The following is a 17,652-nucleotide window of genomic DNA, read 5'->3' as shown; positions in this document are numbered from 1 at the left end:
TAGCTCTGATTGGTTCAAATGCACATGTTTTCTGGAACAGCAAACAAAAAAAGAAAAAGGAACAAACTTGTTCAATTAATGTGAATAAAAAAAAAAAAGTGGCAATGCAACAGAAAATTGATCAGATCTTTAAAAGAAAGGTAAGAGTTGAAGAGACTATTTTTTTATTTTGTTTTATTTGCTCTGATGGGGTGGTGCAAAACATCTTCCATGCCAATGTGCACTTTGGACTTATTTTTGTCCATTTATGTTAGGCTACTTATTGATTTCCTTATAATTCAAACAGTCAATGTTTACGTGAGCTTCAAAATATATTCCATTTCACTGTGCAAAATCTGTTCTGAGTGCCGTTTCAGTGCATGAAGCATTCATCCATTTATTCTCGTTTCCTACTGCTTTTGTCATTCAGTCTGTCAGTTAAGCAATCCTGTCCATTCAACCGCAGATAATGCGGATCCCAAGTACCGCAGATTTTCCATACCTACTCCTCTATTCTATGAAATCATCGGCTTTTGTTCAAATGGACCCTATGTGTTCATTGCAAATGTTTTCTTATTCTTTTAGGGAAATATTTCAACCTAGTTGCCAATTTTCTGAAGCGCCACATCAACCTTCGATGTATTGTCAAGCAGCACCATGGTGGTATGTGACCTTTATGTTTGTGATTTCCACTGAATCAGAATTTGACCTTTCAATGTCTGAGATTCAGACAAATTTCCCACAGTAAAACCAAGCCTTTTTTGCTCTATATGTTGATGTTTCTCCCCTAATTTATTTCTATGTAATGTCTTTACCTGCTCTGGTTGTCGTTGGGAACTAGCAGACATTAAGCAGTTCCCGCGAGAAGCCAATGGAAGTCGGAGAAATGGGGAAATGTGGCCCATCTAGTTTCCATGACCCTTAGCCACCTTTTCATGGGACCAACACTGTTCTCTTCCTGTCAATAAAGTTAATATCTGATCCCTCAGGGAAGGGATGTTAAGACATTGCTGAACTTCTACAGACTGAGATTATGAGTTTCTCAGCAAGTCTGTTCCAAATCAAATTAGTCAGGTTTTCTAATTGGCTCAAAAATGATGTACATAGATAAAACAACCATAATGAATGTACAATATCAAAACTGATTATTTGAATCAAACAGAAATGAATTTAATCCTGTTGTGGTTATACAATATTTTTTCCACTCTCGAGAGCATGTATTTTCATGCTTAATAAAGTTTGCAGCTTTGGACTTTCTCTGTCATTTTCTATTCATTCTGAGGGAAAGTAACCAGTATCGGCTTGTCCCTATCACCATAATTCTGTGTGTCTGACATGGATTCATGATTAAAGCAGCGACCACAAAATTTACTATTATGTTACCACTTTGCTTGTCTGCAGAGTTGCGTGTGTTTCCTGAGCGCTACGTTGTGTGTGTGAGCCGTCCAGAGGATGCCACAGCGAACTATACAAAACCAAGCTCAACCGCAGTGAGTGTTGTTTATACTATATTTCCTCTTCCAGGCGCCTGGCAGAACATCCTGCAAAGAAAAAAAATGTTGCCAATCATTGCTCTCACTTTATATATGGCGGTCTTAACATGGGTTAACGTTGACAGATAATTTGGAGTCAGACTGTTTGTATAAAGTCCCTCCTGCCAATCAACCATTTTTTAAAATACATAACTTAAACTTGAAAATACAACCTTACTAGGCAGACAGAAGTAAGGCTGAAATTTAATTGAATCCAATTCTGCCAAGGAGAAACTCTGGGTATGTGAGGAATTTGCACCCTACTAAGAAACTTGTATCAAGAACCAGTAAAGCTAAAGTTATATTCATAATATCAGATCATATACATGAAAAGGGAAAATTTGTTTTTCTATTTGCTTTATATCTTATTTCATGTTTGGCACCTTGGTCAAAGGACCAAAGTAGTATTTTGATGCAGAGACATCTTAGTTCTATAGTTTGATCCAAAGTAGTTTTGAAACATATGGTCTCCAAGTCAAGAGGAAAATAAAAACACAGAAAAAACGTAACGGTTGTGGAAATAACTTGAAATTAGCCTGGGCAAAAATTACCGTACACCAAACCCATGACATCCATTGCTGGCCAAAGGTGTTGGCACCCCTGCAATTCTGTCAGATAATATTCTATTTCTCCCAGAAAATGATTGCAATTACAAATGCTTTGGTATTAATAGTTTCATTTATTTTGCTTGCAATGAAAAAACACAAAAGAGACTGAAAAAATTTTTAAAATCATTTTTATTTTACACAAAACTCCAAAAATGGGCCGGACAAAAGTATTGGCACACTCAGTCTAATACTTGGTAGCACAACCTTTAGACGATATAACTGCGAACAACCGCTTCCGGTATACATCATTGAGTTTCTTACAGTGCTCTGCTGGAATTTTAGACCATTCTTCTTTGGCCAACTGCTCCAGGTCTCTGAGATTTGAAGGATGACTTCTCCAAACTGCCATTTTCAGATCTCTCCACACGTGTTCTATGGGATTCAAGCCTGGACTCATTGCTGGCCACTTTAGAAGTCTCCAGTGCTTTCTCTCCAACCATTTTCTAGTGCTTTTTGAAGTGTGTTTTGGGTCATTGTCCTGCTGGAAGACACATGACCTCTGAGGGAGACCCAGTTTTCTCACACTAGGCCCTACATTATGCTGCAAAATTTGTTGGTCGTCTTCAGACTTTATAATGCCATGCAAGCGGTCAAGCTGTCCAGTGCCAGAGGCAGCAAAGCAACCCCAAAGCATCGGGGAACCTCTGCCATGTTTGACTGTGGGGACCGTGTTCTTTTCTTTGAAGGCCTTGTTATTTTAAACTCTATGTTGATGCCTTTTCCCAAAAAGCTCTACTTTTGTCTCATCTGACCAGAGAACATTCTTCCAAAATGTTTTTGGCTTTCTAAGGTAAGTTTTGGCATACTCCAGTATGGCTTTTTTAATGTCTCTGGGTCAGAAGTGGGGTCTTCCTGGGTATCCTACCATAGAGTCGAGGAGTGGGAATCTCTTGGTACCTCTCGATACGATACAATTTGCTATACAAAGATCACTATAACAATGATCTGACGATATGGCGATACAACGATTATCGATACACTGGTTAGGAAATCATTCTAGAATATTCTACAAACAACTAATAAACAGAAAAACAAGCTTTAGCTGTGAATTGGAATGAGTATATAGCTAGTACAGTCCCTGACAAAAGTCTTGTCGCTTATCCATTTTATAGAAACAATTGCTATAACCTGACTTTTAATTTTTCAATTGGTTTCAGAAATGGCTCATGTGAAAGGTAAGACCCTCCCAAATGATGATGAATGTACAAGGATATATTTGTTTCACTGAAAAAAGATTTATCATTTAATGAAGACATAAAGGTCAAATTTTGGCAAGACAAAAGTTTTGTCGCCTACAGAAAGTAGTGCGAAAATTGAACAAAAAATGTGCTTCAAATACAAAAATATGTTACATAACATAAGCGAATTAAGTAGTGGTGCTGTGAGATCGAAATTTAATATTTTGTATGACTTCCATGGGCTTGAAGGACTGCATCCATGCGGTTTGGCAAGGATGCTGCCATCCCTCCCACTTCAAACGGAATAAACGTCTATGGCTGTCAGTGGCAGCCAATGCCAGGCAATGAGGTAATTTTGGGCCATTTAAGGTCATTTACCTGTTGATGTTCAGTTACTTCCTGTTGATTTTGGGGTATTTTATGGGTCACTTCCTGTTTGAGTTACAGAACAGGAAGTGATCTGGGAATCACCCAAATGAATAGGCAGTGACTCAAACTCAACAGGAAATGACCTGTAAATGCCCTAAAATGAACTGCAAGTGACCTGTAAATGCCCTGAAAATCGGACAGAATGACTGTGAATGCTCTGGTTTCGAATGAACGTTCCCAGTCTAAATGGATCGGGCGTCTTGCACAATCAATGCAGCCTTAGAGTTAACTGAGACACTATTATGGTGGAAGATTTTGGTAGCAACTTGTTGGTTCCTTTTTATTTTTTTTTCGACATTGACAACTTTTTAAAAACGTTATCTCGATTCTTGGCAGGAGCATATCGATAACCTGTGGGATACAAAGTATCACGATATATCACCATTTCGATATTTTGTCACACCCCTAATAGAGTCCCTTTTCATTCAGACGCCGACAGATAGTACAGGTTGACACTGTTGTACCCTCGGACTGCAGGACACCTTGAACTTGTTTGGATGTTAGTCGAGGTTCTTTATCCTCCATCCGCACAATCTTTCATTGAAATCTCACGTCAATTTTCTTTTCCATCCACATCTAGGGAGGTTAGCCACAGTGCCATAGGCTTTACACTTATTGATGACACTGCACACGGTAGACACAGGACCATTCAGGTCTTTGGAGATGGAATTGTAGCCTTAGATTTACCATGCTTCTTCACAATTTTGCTTCTCAAGTTCTCAGACAGTTCTTTGGTCTTCTTTATTTTATCCATGCTCAATGTGGTACACAGAACCACACAGGACAGAGGTTGAGTCAACTTTAATCCAATCACAAAAGTGTGATTTAGTTATTGCCACCACCTGTTATGTGCCACAGGTAAGTTACAGGTTCTGTTAATTACACAAATTAGAGAAGCATTACATGAATTTTCAAAGGGTGCCAATACTTTTGTCTGGCCCATTTTTGGAGTTTTGTTTAAAATGATGATTAAAAAAAAAAAAAATCCTATTCTCTTTTGTGTCTTTTCATTGCAAGCAAAATAAATGACGCCATTGATACCAAATTATTTGTAATTTCATTCATTTTCTGGCAGAAATTGAGCATTATCTGACAGAATTGCATGGGTGCCAATACTTTTGGCCAGCAGTGTAATATTCTGTTGCACAGCCTATTGAGACAGCCGCTGCAATGAAATGATCTCTGTAACAGGAGATATCTGCACCAGTTGTTGGGTATTATTTTTAACGTTTGAAACGTGCTTTCTACAGACTGCTTTTTCAGCTCCTTCCACAGATAGGGAAATGGATGAGGATTTAGATAAGGGCTCACCAAAGCAATACATTCCAATATTTTGTTCTGAGCATTCTTGAGTGTTTTTATCTCTGTGTTTTGGGTCTTTAACTTGTTCGACTCCAGAGTACCTACCAATGATATATGACTGAAACCAATTGAACTTCCTCCATTTTTCGCAGTGTTTTTTTATTTGTACACACTGCTCAGGCAAAAACTGTTTGTGGCCTTCTGTAAAACAAAGAATAACTCACAATGGAGACTGAAATAAAACTGACGAGACTGAAATTGCCAGCATGCTTGTTGACATGCCACAAAACTTCTGGGAGAATGTCGTTTTGAAAGATTAAACAAAATGGGGGCATTTTGGCAAGTCACATCAGCTTCATTCTTACAGACAAAAAAAAAATGAAACACGATAGTTTTAAAAAAGAACATTTCTTTGTATTACTCGTGTCAGTTTCAAATTCTTTCGCTAACCATTGTGGGTTTTCGTTCTGTAATGCAAGGGTACCAATTCAGGAATACATTTGTTATGTATTATACACAGTAATAGAAAACTGTCAGTCCACCCCATGAACTGTCATAACCTATACAGGATACTTAGCACTTATAAAAATGAAATGTACTTTGAATTTACAATACATGCTCCAGTGTAAAGAGGAATTTGGCAAATTCAACGGCTGACATGAAACTTCAAGTGGTTTGAGTACTGTGTTTTCATGCTGCAAGCAGCGTATGTCATGGTGCACTCTTGCCTGTATCCTACGCTCAAGTTCTTTCTTGTTCATTCATATTGGGGACAGCAGTCATCTAGCCAGTACTCATTTGATCCTTAACTCCCTCGTGTATTCTGAGAATTGCTGGTGTAGCTTCTCACCTTGGCACTCACATCAAGGACTTCCATTTCTCTCATTACATTCCATGACCAATGGCCTGCTGCTTTCTATGAGCTTCTTTTTCTGTTATTTCCCTTTGAAACGTCTCTGCAGTTTGGCTTTCAATGAAAGCGGCAATTGTAATATTTTTAGCGGGGTTCAGTCATCAGGGAAAGGTTCAATGTATAACCAGTTTTTTCAGCTCAAGGATACAGTGCTGTCGATGGTGTTCCCCTCAGGATGTGGTTCATACAGTACTTAAAGTGGGATTGGATGTTAGTAGTATTGTGGTGGACCTCGCACTCAGTTACCCTCCAACATGGTTGACAAAATCAGTGATTTGTTTGCATCACAACGGCTGTTCTTTCATTTATCTTTTGCCTGTTTAAGATATATTTCAAACCAGTGTTTTTTTTTTTTTTTTTTTTTTTGACAGCCCTTTTAATTTCTGTCTTAGTCTTTTGGACGATAATACTTAGTAGTCTTAGTCATATATTAGGCATCTCATAATGTGTTTGTCTAGTTTTTGTTGCCAAAAACTCAAGACTAATTTAGTCTAATTTTAGTCAACGTTTGCTAAAAATGTTTTTGTCTGTAAAATTAAAGAAATTTACTTCAAAGGCTATAAAGCAGTGGTTCCCAAACCGGTCCTCAAGGAGTCCTGTGGGTCCTGGTTTTTGTTCCTACCGATCAAGCACAGACCGTTTAACCAAGGAGGTTTATGCTAAAACAAGCATCACCTGACTACAATCAACTGATTACACTTGTAAAACACCAGATTGGTACACGTGTGTCGTCCTGTTTTGTTGGAAAGAAATCCAGCACCCAGCGGCCCGACGTGGAATAGTTTGGGAACCCCTGCTATACAGCAACATTGCATATTCTCGCTAGCCAAGATAAGAAAACAAATCTTGCCGTGTGTGCCTGGAGATCAGAGAGGGCTTTGCGCTGGTGAATGGGGTTGGGAGTGCAGCACATCACGTGAGTGACACAACCAGACACTCCCACGATGCAGGTTAACTACACATAAAATGACATACATTGTGAACATGTGCCGGAAAACCATTGCGTATTTTTGTCTCGTTCTCGTCTCGTCAGATGAAAACTGGCATTAGGCTCGTTATGTTTTTGTCTCCAAAAACACGATATTAGCTCATTATCGACTCGTCGTCACGAAAAAAGTGTTCTTTGATAAAATATTTTCGTTATAGTCATCGTTGATGAAAACAACACTGTTGCTAACAATACAGCGACATTTAGAATTAATGTCTGGTTTCATTGAAAAATGCGTAGTTTATCCCAAGATGTCATAAAACAACCAGTCATTGGTTGGCTGACAAATACAACATTAGATAAGCGATATTGATATTAGCATGCCGGTAATTATGAGCATTTTTTTTGTAATAATGAGCAATACAATTTGTTGGTGAACACATTAGCACATTGCAGTTAAAGAGCATATGACACGAGAAAAAAAGTCTAAAATGTCATTATTATGTGAATTAGAATCATATATTGAGACGATTCGACTATATACAACAATTTAGCAAAGCACAGATGACGAGAAATTAGTCTTTTAATCTGCCGGTTAGCCACGCCTACCATTATAGGGCTTTAGCGTCCCCAACAGGTGGATGACGTCAGCGGTAGACTTGGCTCATCGATTTTACTATTCAGCCCATTGAGGGGAAATTATTCAGAACGAGGAAAACGCGACGAAGAAAGCCGCAAAATGTCATTGTTTCAGTGTCTCTACTCCAATATTTTTACAGGATATTCTTTTTACCCAAGTATTTTTCCCCAATAGCTATATAAATGGCTTGAGAAGGACCAGTCAGCCCGTTGAGGGGGAACTATTCACAACGAGGAAAACGCGACGAAGAGAGCGGCAAAATGTAATTGTTTCTGTCTCTTTACTTCAATATTTTTACAGGATACTCTTTTTATCCAAGTATTTTCCCCAATTTCTAAATAAATGGCATGGTCATGACAAATAACAGTCTTGTGCTGAATGGAATATGAAATAATAAAAATGCATTTATTCAGGACATGGCAAAATTACTCCATAATGGTCAAAACTGTCGACTTCACCTTTACTGTCGCACCTCCCGAACGATATTTTATGACACTTAAATCGGACATATGTCATTTCCCTTCCCTGGCTTCGGAGAATGTAAACAAACCAGAAGGTGTGACAGCTAGCCGACATGCTAACCCGAACCGAGTGATGTTTCAAAGTCTTCAAAGCGGAAAATCACACATAGCTATCCTGGATTATTTGACATGACGACCCGGTTATCGAATGTCTTAGCGGAACGGCAAACCGCCCGGCGGAGAGCAATTTACAGTTCGTTCCCCGGAGGATGGCGGCTGGAGCTAACGCAGCTAACATGCTGCTGCTAATGCATTAGGAGAGCTTTTTACATGCCTATCAATGATCAAACGTAAGTAGTCCTTCATTTAAAGGAAGTTTGTAGTGTTTACTTTGTAATCGCTGTATTCGTATTTTACATAATACAAAACAAGATGTTTACTCACTTCCTCGTAAGTCCAATGGTCCCACAGTAAATATCCACGGTGAATGGGAACCTTTTGAAACTCTAAAAAGGCGCCTCTCCCTCATAAAGAATGATTTTTCTGCAGCCGTTGGGCTGGCGTGATGCGAAAAATAAACGTATTAATCCGCAAAATCAGCTGAATCCTTCGTGCTCATACACAACAGTACACTGTAGCGTGAAGAGGACGTCTTCTACCGTACACGTCACAGCGCCCTCCTCCTTAATGCAAGACCGAAGCCGGAAGTCACTCATTTTCCTGGCGCGGGATTCAAAAAACTAAATAAATATAGCGATCGCTTCCACACACATCCAAGCGGTCCATATCATTCAGGGGCATAAAATACCGCGTGTATTATGAAATAAACATGCTTTTTCGTGTCACAGGCACTTTAATGCAGTATTTGAACCATTTTTATTCGCTAATTTTGTGTGACGTGCACGGAGTGTTAAATTTATTAAAAGGTTTGTCATTTGGTAAATGGTGTTATACTTATATAGCGCTTTTCCACCTTCTATGTATTTACTTGGCAACTTGCTATTTTAAAGCTAAAGGTAGCTTTGATATGCTAATGTTTACGATTCTGTTATGCATGGGATGCATGGCTGGGATGCAGGGATTTTTGGCTGGGCAGCAAGTTTATTGTGCTTTCAAATCTGTCGTATTAACACATTTTTGAGTGATTGTCTGAAACCTCGGGGCAAATGTGTTTTTTTACACCTGCTCCTATTCACACACAAAAAACAACAAACCCAATAGTACAGATATTTTTGGTAATTGCTTGAGAAAAACATGAAATAGCATTTTAATTGGGTGGGTGTTACACATGTTTATGCTGTCATATAGCCTATTTGTTTTTCTTCTTTGATGGTTAACCCCTATTCTATTTTGTTAAAATTGTAGTATTTTGTTAAGATCATGACATGTGATTCATTCATTCACCTCCCGAGTGGTTTATCCTCAGGAGGTTCACGGGGGTGCAACCCTGTCTCCCCAAGGGAGCAGTGATGGTCAAATGAAGCTTCTTGAAGAAATGAAACTTTGAAGTCAATTGGTTCAAAGCTTCATGGTGGTTCATTTGGTCTTATGATAGTCTTATGACGCCACTGTCAAATAAAGTGCTACCGGTTAATATCTTTTGCTGTAAATATCCCATAATACAGTGTGGACAGCTGTGGCTTATAGTCCAGTGCAGCTTATCTATGAACAAATGTCGTTTTCGTGTCAAAATTTGGTGGTTGGCGCCTTATAGTCAGGTGTGCCTTATAGTTAGAAAATTACGGTAATATGAATCTGTTACTAAAAATAGAAGAAAACTAGAGGAGCTCTCTGAGAGAGCAGACCTCTGCCTAGCCAGACAAGTTCTTTATCTTTGTCTCATGCCCCAAAATATACACTCTTCCCCCTCATCCTATAACCTATCCTGCAAATTTCAACTCAACAAGCTAAGTCATTATCAAGTTATCGCAAAATTCCTTTTCAGACATTGTGAGCTTATTGCCCCCAAATGTAATCACCTTTTTGTATTACAAACATCCTGTAAGTTTGATAACAATCCCTTTATTCTTTCTTGAGTTATTTTCAAAGCAAACATACTGACAGACACAAATGCATTTTCCCTTCTGTAGGTTTTACTGACTTGTGGAGGTAATTAAGTTTTCATTGACTAAAAGTGGACTAAAAGTATGACAGAGAGATGACTGAGATGTGACCAAGACTCAAACTAATATGGCTGCCAAAAAAAGTAACACTCATTATGAGGGATTCACAGAATGTGACAGTTATTTTAGCAGTTTCAATTTCTTGCCTGGAGGTGTTGACTGAAAGCCATTCCTTCTGTGTAGGGAATCTATTCGGTTGGATTCCTGCAAAAGCTCTACACGAGTGCGGTTATTAGGGCACGCGAGACAAGGACTTTGTTGAGAGAGTTTCCCTTGACCTTTCTCCACTCAAATCCTGTTTAAAGAGTCGCTCCTATGGTGAGTCAGCACCGGCAGTGGGTAGGGCAGCATGGGAAGGAAGAGCAAGTGTTTAGGATTGTGGCCGTTGTTTTGGAGTCTGGTGCAGAGTGGGCAGCGGAGGTGAGCGACGTGCTGGGCTGCAGAAGTTTGGATCAAAGGCAGAGCAGATGTGTTTCCAGTCCCCCTCCCTACTTCTTTTGCGCTCTGGATGTGCTTTTGTGTTTATTCATCACCTCAGCACGCCACAGTTGTTCCAGTCTAACAACAGCCAGCGCCGCAACTTTCCCAAGGGACCAGCACATGCGTTTTCTCCACCTGGGCCGAGCGCAGGGCGAGATAACACGTGGTTTTGTCCCGTTTCATGTCGCTGCCTCGATTGTTTTGCCCAACGTGAGCGCATACTGGTCGGCTTACGTTAATCCATACAATATGGGTGTATCCACGAATCTCGTTGTTGAAGGGATAAGAACTGTCTTCATTTTTCAACAACTCCATGCCCGTGCATGTTCGTGGACCTTGTTGTAGCGGAGATGTGGTGAGCTTAGACAAACAGGGCATTCTTCTTTAGATGGGCTAGGGTTGGATTCAGTGGACTCTTTTCTCTGCAGGAGAGTTTCTAAAGCAGCAGTGTTTTTTGCCAAATCAAGCGTTTTCTACAGTTGTCATGCTAATTTCGCTCTTAGGCATTTGAATGAAAAACACAAATTTTCAAAACTCCAATTGGATTAGGGCTTATAACATTACAATATTTAGTTCGTTTCATTGTGTGCCTGCAGGTTTGTGTATTAGACAATTTCCTGTTTTTCTCCTTGCCTGTTTTATATCATCTTCATCAAATAGGTTTGGGTCCAAGTTTTGAGTTTTCCTTTGAATTTGCAAGCCCAAGGGCTGTTACCTCATTCACTCCCAGCCATTTTCACCGGTGCAACCCCCTTCGCTCCCGGCCGTTTTACTTGATTTTGACTGATTTTGCAAGGGTTCTGTTCTATTGCTATATAAACATGGAACCCACCAAAAGAAAGATTAGACTCTCTTCTTTCAGCAGGAAAAAAATTAGTTCATATCTTTTTCCATTCTTTAGAAATCAGTATTAGAAAATAGCTTAGTTTGAGCAATTTTCCAATTTCTGATGAAAAAACAGAGAAATTGACCTTTTTGTAAAAGCATACATTTCAAACATTGACTTTAACACAGCTATTTTTTTGCTTTGCGACATCCCAAACATTTGAATAATGTTTTCCTTCTACAAAATAACATAAACAACAATACAAATAAAGCTTTTAATAGCAAAGTAACAATTTATTTACACATAACTAAACTATTGAACTGAGAGATGACGCTGTTGTGGCGGCGACAGCCGGGGTAAACGTTTCCCTCATCGCCGCCTGTCTCAACAAGATGGATTTTTTTTTTAATCTTTCTTTTGTGGTGACCACTGCCTCTTGGCGGAGTTCGCCTGGGGAACTTGTGTTCCTGGGACGGAACTAGTTTGGCTGTGTGCGTTTCCGGCTAAGTCGCGGGACACTGGAGGGTGCGGGGGATGCGAGCGGCCGAGCACGGCGGCGTGGGCTCTGCTCGGCGAGCAGCACGGACTCAACGGCATCGTCCGCTGCACTGGTGGTCCTGGTTGTTGTGCTCGGTCGTCCAGCGCCTGGTATCCCGGGCGCCCTCCCGGTTGTTCTACTTGGTTGTCCGCCGCCTGGAATCCTGGACGTCCATTCGGTCATCTTCCGCCGGCGCCCCGGCCGTGCGGCCCGGCCGCTCGTTCCGTTGAATTGGGTTGCAGATCTTACCAAATGCGCTACTGCCCTCCAGTGGCCAGTTTTATTGCTTTAAAATGGATTTTCAGCATTGTGCTTTGGAGCTAAGTTGCATCAGAACATAGAGATGTCTCTTGTGAAAAAAAAAACGTAAAAGACGTATAAATACGTCTTTGGGACTCTGAAACAATTAAAAATAGAACGTATTTATACGTTTTTGGGAGCAAATGAGTTAAAGATCCTCAGTAAAGGCAATTGAACTAACATTCCTGATTGTAAATGCTTTTTTTTTTTTTTTGACACACATTACATAGCATTTGTTTTTCCCCTCACTTCTCCAGTTGCTCCAAAGTGCAATTCCTGAACACCCCTGCTGAGGAACCCACTTTGGCCATCCCGCTTCACTTCTCTCTCTTTCTCTTTATATATCAAACATCTTTCCTTCCTTTGTCTCACTCTTTGAAGTTCCGCCGACAGGAACGGACAAGAATTAAAATGTTCTCAGAGAACCTCCCATCGGCCTCTTGTTGATTTTTCTTTCATGTTTATTTTCAAGCGCCACTTATTCATAGCCATGGGACAAAATCGCATATCAAGGCATTGCAGGGCAATTGAATGCACCCACACCTTTCTCAGAATTATGTGTGTATTTTGTGGAGATTTTTTTTTTATGTGGCTCATTGTCCCCTATTCAAAGGCAGTTAAAACCCATTATATACCAGAAGGAGCTGAAAAGACTGATGTTTTGCGTCCAACCCCGTGACTCAATCTGTGATGTTCTTGTGTTTATGAGCACGTTTGGATAGAACGAATTGGTTTAATTCAACAAAAACAACATTGCCGAAAAGACGTTTTAGAACAATGCTTGAACGCTCACTCACATATTCCTTCATTACATGTAACTGTCACAAATCATTTTCCTCTGGTGTGTTTGTAGACTGTTGCCAAGCCAGAACTCGCCACATTGACTTTTCACATATCGGATTGATCGCTTTACTAACCACTTCATAGAGTAGTGATGATCTGAAAAATGTTGTTTTAAACGTAGTATGCTTTATGTTTGGTATGAGGACCCAAAATCATGACAACAGATAAATTAACTCTCATTGAATATTGAACATCTACATTCATCTGAAGACTCTGAAGCTACAATGTATTTACAATATCAATATCTTCTTCACCAAGAAAAAGCTTGATTCTTACTCTCCAAATGAACAATTTGACATTTAACTACAAGTACACCAGTTACTTCATGATGGTTGAATCGCTGCATGTGGGATCTGGCCCTATTTATGGTGAGCCACACAAGGTATACATCAGAGTGGGAATTGAATTTCCCCTTGAAGGATCACCGGACAAATTACAGTATTTGCATGAGGTGAGTTGTGACGTAAACATTTTATCACTTTTGTCTCAGCATGTCAAGCTTTTTTTAATGTACTGCACGTATATCAAATTAGAGTCATGTATTGTAGTCCTTTACGATTAATCTAATTGCGTTCAAATTTTTTTGTTATTACTGCAGTCTGTTGAATGTTGTCTGACACTGCCAGAAGATGACAGCTGTCTGCGGTGGAGCCAAAACTTTCCCAAGGATGCCAGGGATAATATTTTTTGTTTACATGGATTCTGTTTGTCCTCTTAGACCGAGCTGAGCGAACAAAGCAAATCGGAATATTTTTCCAGAGACAGAGAAATCCAAGAGTCTTTCAACTGCGCCGCAAAAATAAAGAAGACTGCGCTTCAAAAGATGTGAGTATGATCTAATTCAGAACTTTCCGACCCCTTGGTCAGACAGGACGCTGGAGTATCTGCTTGTCTTGTTCAGAGCCCAAAACGTCAATGTCCAGCAAGAGCAGAAGATTGAGCAAATAGCCCAGGTTGAAGACCAAAGTGGGCTCAGAAATCCAGACACAAGGTCCTTGGACAGTGTCACAGGTGTTGGGAGGACTTCACCTATAAAGACGGAGCAACAGGTTGCAAGCTCAAATGCTGTTCATTCTCCAGACCTGCCCTCAGTAGGTTTGCGCCCACATGAAATCCTTCCAGGAAGCAAGCGGAGTAAGAGGACCAAACCCAGTGATTCAGAAGACCCTCGCCCACTTAAGGCCAAGAGGACAGGCCTCGCTAGCCCTACGGCCGCAACGCAACCTCAGTCCATACAAATATCCCAACGCGACCCTCTTCCTCCAGCCCAAAGCGAGCTGACGTCCAAGGCTTTCCCGGTCTCCGAGTACAAGAAAACCACAGTGGAAGTGGAGCTGCTTACTACAGGGAAACGGGACCAGAGGCTCCCCCTGGCAAGCAATAACACAGCACAGACGAAGCAAAACAGGCTGGCCGCAAGTCGGAGGGGCCTATCTGTCAAGCTCGCATCCTCCCGCTCCTCTATTAGTTCCAGATCCACAGGCGAGCCAGAGCAAAGGCAAAATGTGCCCAGAACCTCCAGATTACGACTCAAGAGGTCCTGAGGGGGACAAGAGTGCTTAACGTCAAAATGCCTGACGCCATCCAGATACATACGAAATGGTGTCATTGCAACACACACATGGCCTTTTACTACAATGTCTATTCTTTTCACACAAAGCCACACATGCAGCTCCAGTACAGAGCACATAATTGATACATGAGAGTTTTGAGTTATGTTTTGTCAAATACTTGAAACAGACTTCGCCTCCACCCATAAGTAGCGGTGGTCAAGTGAGGCTTGCAAATGAAAGTCGAAAACCCTTAATTGGAGTTTAGACTCGGGTTTTGTGTTAAAGATCGGGGATTTCAGACAGGCAGGAGCCACGCAGTACGTCATGGCTTTTAGGCTGAAATACTGGCTCCGATGTGTCTGTAAACTGTCCACTTTCCCCGCTCAAGCTCTGCTCTGATTGATAGCTCTTTCCAGCTCTAGTTCATCTGTTTGTTTTTTCTTTTTTCTAATTCTTTGAGCGTTTTCATTCATAGATGATTTCCATTCATGCTCATTTCTCGATTTACAATCCAAGCGCATGAAATTTGAAGCATCTTCACCACATTGTGCAGCGTGAGAAAAGGTAGCCTCTCACTTTTGACTTTGATAAATGCAAAGATCTGAAATATTGGCAGTTTATTTGGCAATGTTTTACTTGATGACACGTCACCTCATAATATACTCTTTTAATAAACCTTGGTTTTACTGGACAGACATTTTATGATCTGAATAATTCATTTTTTTCCACAGGGGGGAAAAAACACTGAGTCTTTGACAGTCCCGCAATTTGCTCAGTTGTCGCTGGAAAACAACCTCGGTGATATATGATTGAGATCTGTTCAATGTCCGCTCATGCGGGCCAGAAGTCCGATGCTCACTGGGAAAGTCTGTCCAACACTAACTGTCGGATCAGTGGTGGCTTCCTCACAAGGAGCTAAAATACAGAGAACTAAGATGAAATCTTTGAGTAACTCTTCCAAATGTTTAAAGGTTTTATGTTTTAAAATTGTTTTCAAGAGGTGGTGATAATCTCTCACGTTGGTTCTTAATCCTTTACAGAAACTGTAGAAGCATAACAACCCCCCAAAGTCTTTCAAGCTTGAGAGCCTAAGAGCTTTTTTTTCTTTTTTCTTTTTATTACACACAAAATTCTTTATACATTATATAATGTATGATTTCTTACAGCTACATAAAAACAAAAGACATTTTAGACTGTTGGTTGCTATGGAGATTTTTCACCATCATGATTGTCACGCGACTCCATCCCAATGAGAAACATCTGCCACATTGGCCATCAAACACATGGACGGGCGATCTTAATAAATACAGTATATCCTATGATTGTTATTATATTCTTTCTTATTATATTATAGATCTTATTATATCGAATTTGTTTTCTTACCGTCCAATTTTTTTCACAATTTAAAAAAAAAAAAAAAAAAAACTTGTTTTTTATGTTTTTTTTTTTTTTTTTTTAATACCACCATTGTACAAGTAGTCCCCCGGATGAATTTACACCTGTCTCGTCATTTTTTTTTTTTTTTTTTTTAACGTTGACTTTTGTTTTGTGATTTACGCTTTTATTTTGGAACAGGAAGCGTAGAGCAGGTTGTACTTCCGCATGCGAGAGCATTTACACACTGCCAATCCCACACACTGCATGCAGATATCAGGAAGGCCGCAGCCAAGTGAAGAAGTGATAGCCTGCGCGCACATTTGTTGCTTGTGAAGCATCCAGATGCGACAATTGTACGGGGTGGCGTGGCTCAATGGTAGAGTAGTTGTCCCCCAACCCAGAGGTTGTGGGTTCGATTCTTCGCCCTGATGAACTCACCTAAGTATCCTTGAGCAAGATACTGAACCCCATGTTGCTCCTGGTGCTGCGGCACCAGTAGGTGAATAGTGAGATAGTGTAAAGCGCTTTGAGCGCCTTGAAAGGTGGAAAAGCGCTATATAAGTATAACACCATTTACCATGACCCCTTTTGTACTGTTCGTGCGTTTTCAATTGAGGTCGAATACATAGGGCGAATTAATGTGATTGTTTTGGATGATGTGCGGCTGCTAACTGATACATGCTAATCGTTTGTTATTGCTCCATCAGCAGCTACTTGTAAACACCAGTTTGAATTGCTGTTATTGAAGATGAGACTGATTAAAATTTAATTTTAGTTTCATTCTGCTAGTGTTTATGTCATGAGCAGCTGAATAAAGTCGGCAAACCACACGGATGTCTGACAGCATCATTTTTGTTGTCTAGCTTGGACTTCGTTCCAATGTCTTGCCGAGGACAGTACAACAACATATAATGTGTGTTTTTGGATAGTTTATTATTATTTTTTTTTAGAGAGTATTTTGAGGTATTTAAAGGGTTAATTCCAATTTGCGCAGAAATCCAGGTTACATCGCCAGCGCAGGAACCGATCTCGTTCGTAAACCGGGGATTACCGGTACAGTGCCCTCCATAATTATTGGCACCCCTGGTTAAGATGTGTTTTTTAGCTTCTAATATTTTTTTTAAAAATTCAAATAATATGGGATCTTAATGGAAAAAAAGAGAAAAATCCTACCTTCAAGTGCATTTATTCAGTGGGGAAAAAAATCCCACATAAAGAAATAATTATTTGACATCATAATAATTGTGTCACAATTATTAGCACCCCTGGTGTTAATACTTTGTACAACCCCCTTTTGCCAACAAAACAGCACCTAATCTTCTCCTATAATGTTTCACAAGCTTGATTTTGTGTCTGGTAAACCATTTCTGTGTAGATTTGTCCATATGTTTAGGGACATTGTCTTGCTGAACGACCCAGTGACGACCCAACTCCAGCTTTCGGGCAGAGGGCAACAGATTTTGATTTAAAATGTCCTGGTATTTCAAAGCATTCATGATGCCATGCACCCTAACAAGGTTCCCAAGGCCTTTGGAAGCGAAACAGCCCCACAGCATTACTGACCCACCCCCATACTTCACAGTGGGTATGAGGTACAGCTAGAAAGCTAGAAATCTAGTCTTAGGCAAATTTAGAACTGTTC

General features: G+C 40.2%; 1 protein-coding gene across 2 annotated transcripts in view; it reads left to right on the top strand.

Moving 5' to 3' along the window:
• The window catches only part of slx4ip (SLX4 interacting protein), a 57,386-nt gene extending 41,565 nt beyond the window's left edge, over window positions 1–15,821 (top strand). Inside the window, exons 5-8 of one of the 2 annotated variants that reach the window (XM_057848321.1) lie at window positions 565–642; window positions 1,381–1,469; window positions 13,799–13,905; window positions 13,982–15,821. In XM_057848321.1, coding sequence (XP_057704304.1) covers window positions 565–642; window positions 1,381–1,469; window positions 13,799–13,905; window positions 13,982–14,624 — 917 coding nt within the window. In that variant the 3' untranslated portion in view covers window positions 14,625–15,821. The remainder of the gene's footprint in view (window positions 1–564; window positions 643–1,380; window positions 1,470–13,798; window positions 13,906–13,981) is intronic. The other variant, XM_057848319.1, reaches the window with a different exon arrangement.
• Window positions 15,822–17,652: the final 1,831 nt, after the last annotated feature.

Source organism: Corythoichthys intestinalis, chromosome 10 (genome assembly GCF_030265065.1).
Source record: "Corythoichthys intestinalis isolate RoL2023-P3 chromosome 10, ASM3026506v1, whole genome shotgun sequence".
Classification (NCBI taxonomy): Eukaryota; Metazoa; Chordata; class Actinopteri; order Syngnathiformes; family Syngnathidae; genus Corythoichthys; species Corythoichthys intestinalis.
This window is presented reverse-complemented; position numbering and strand designations above follow the sequence as displayed.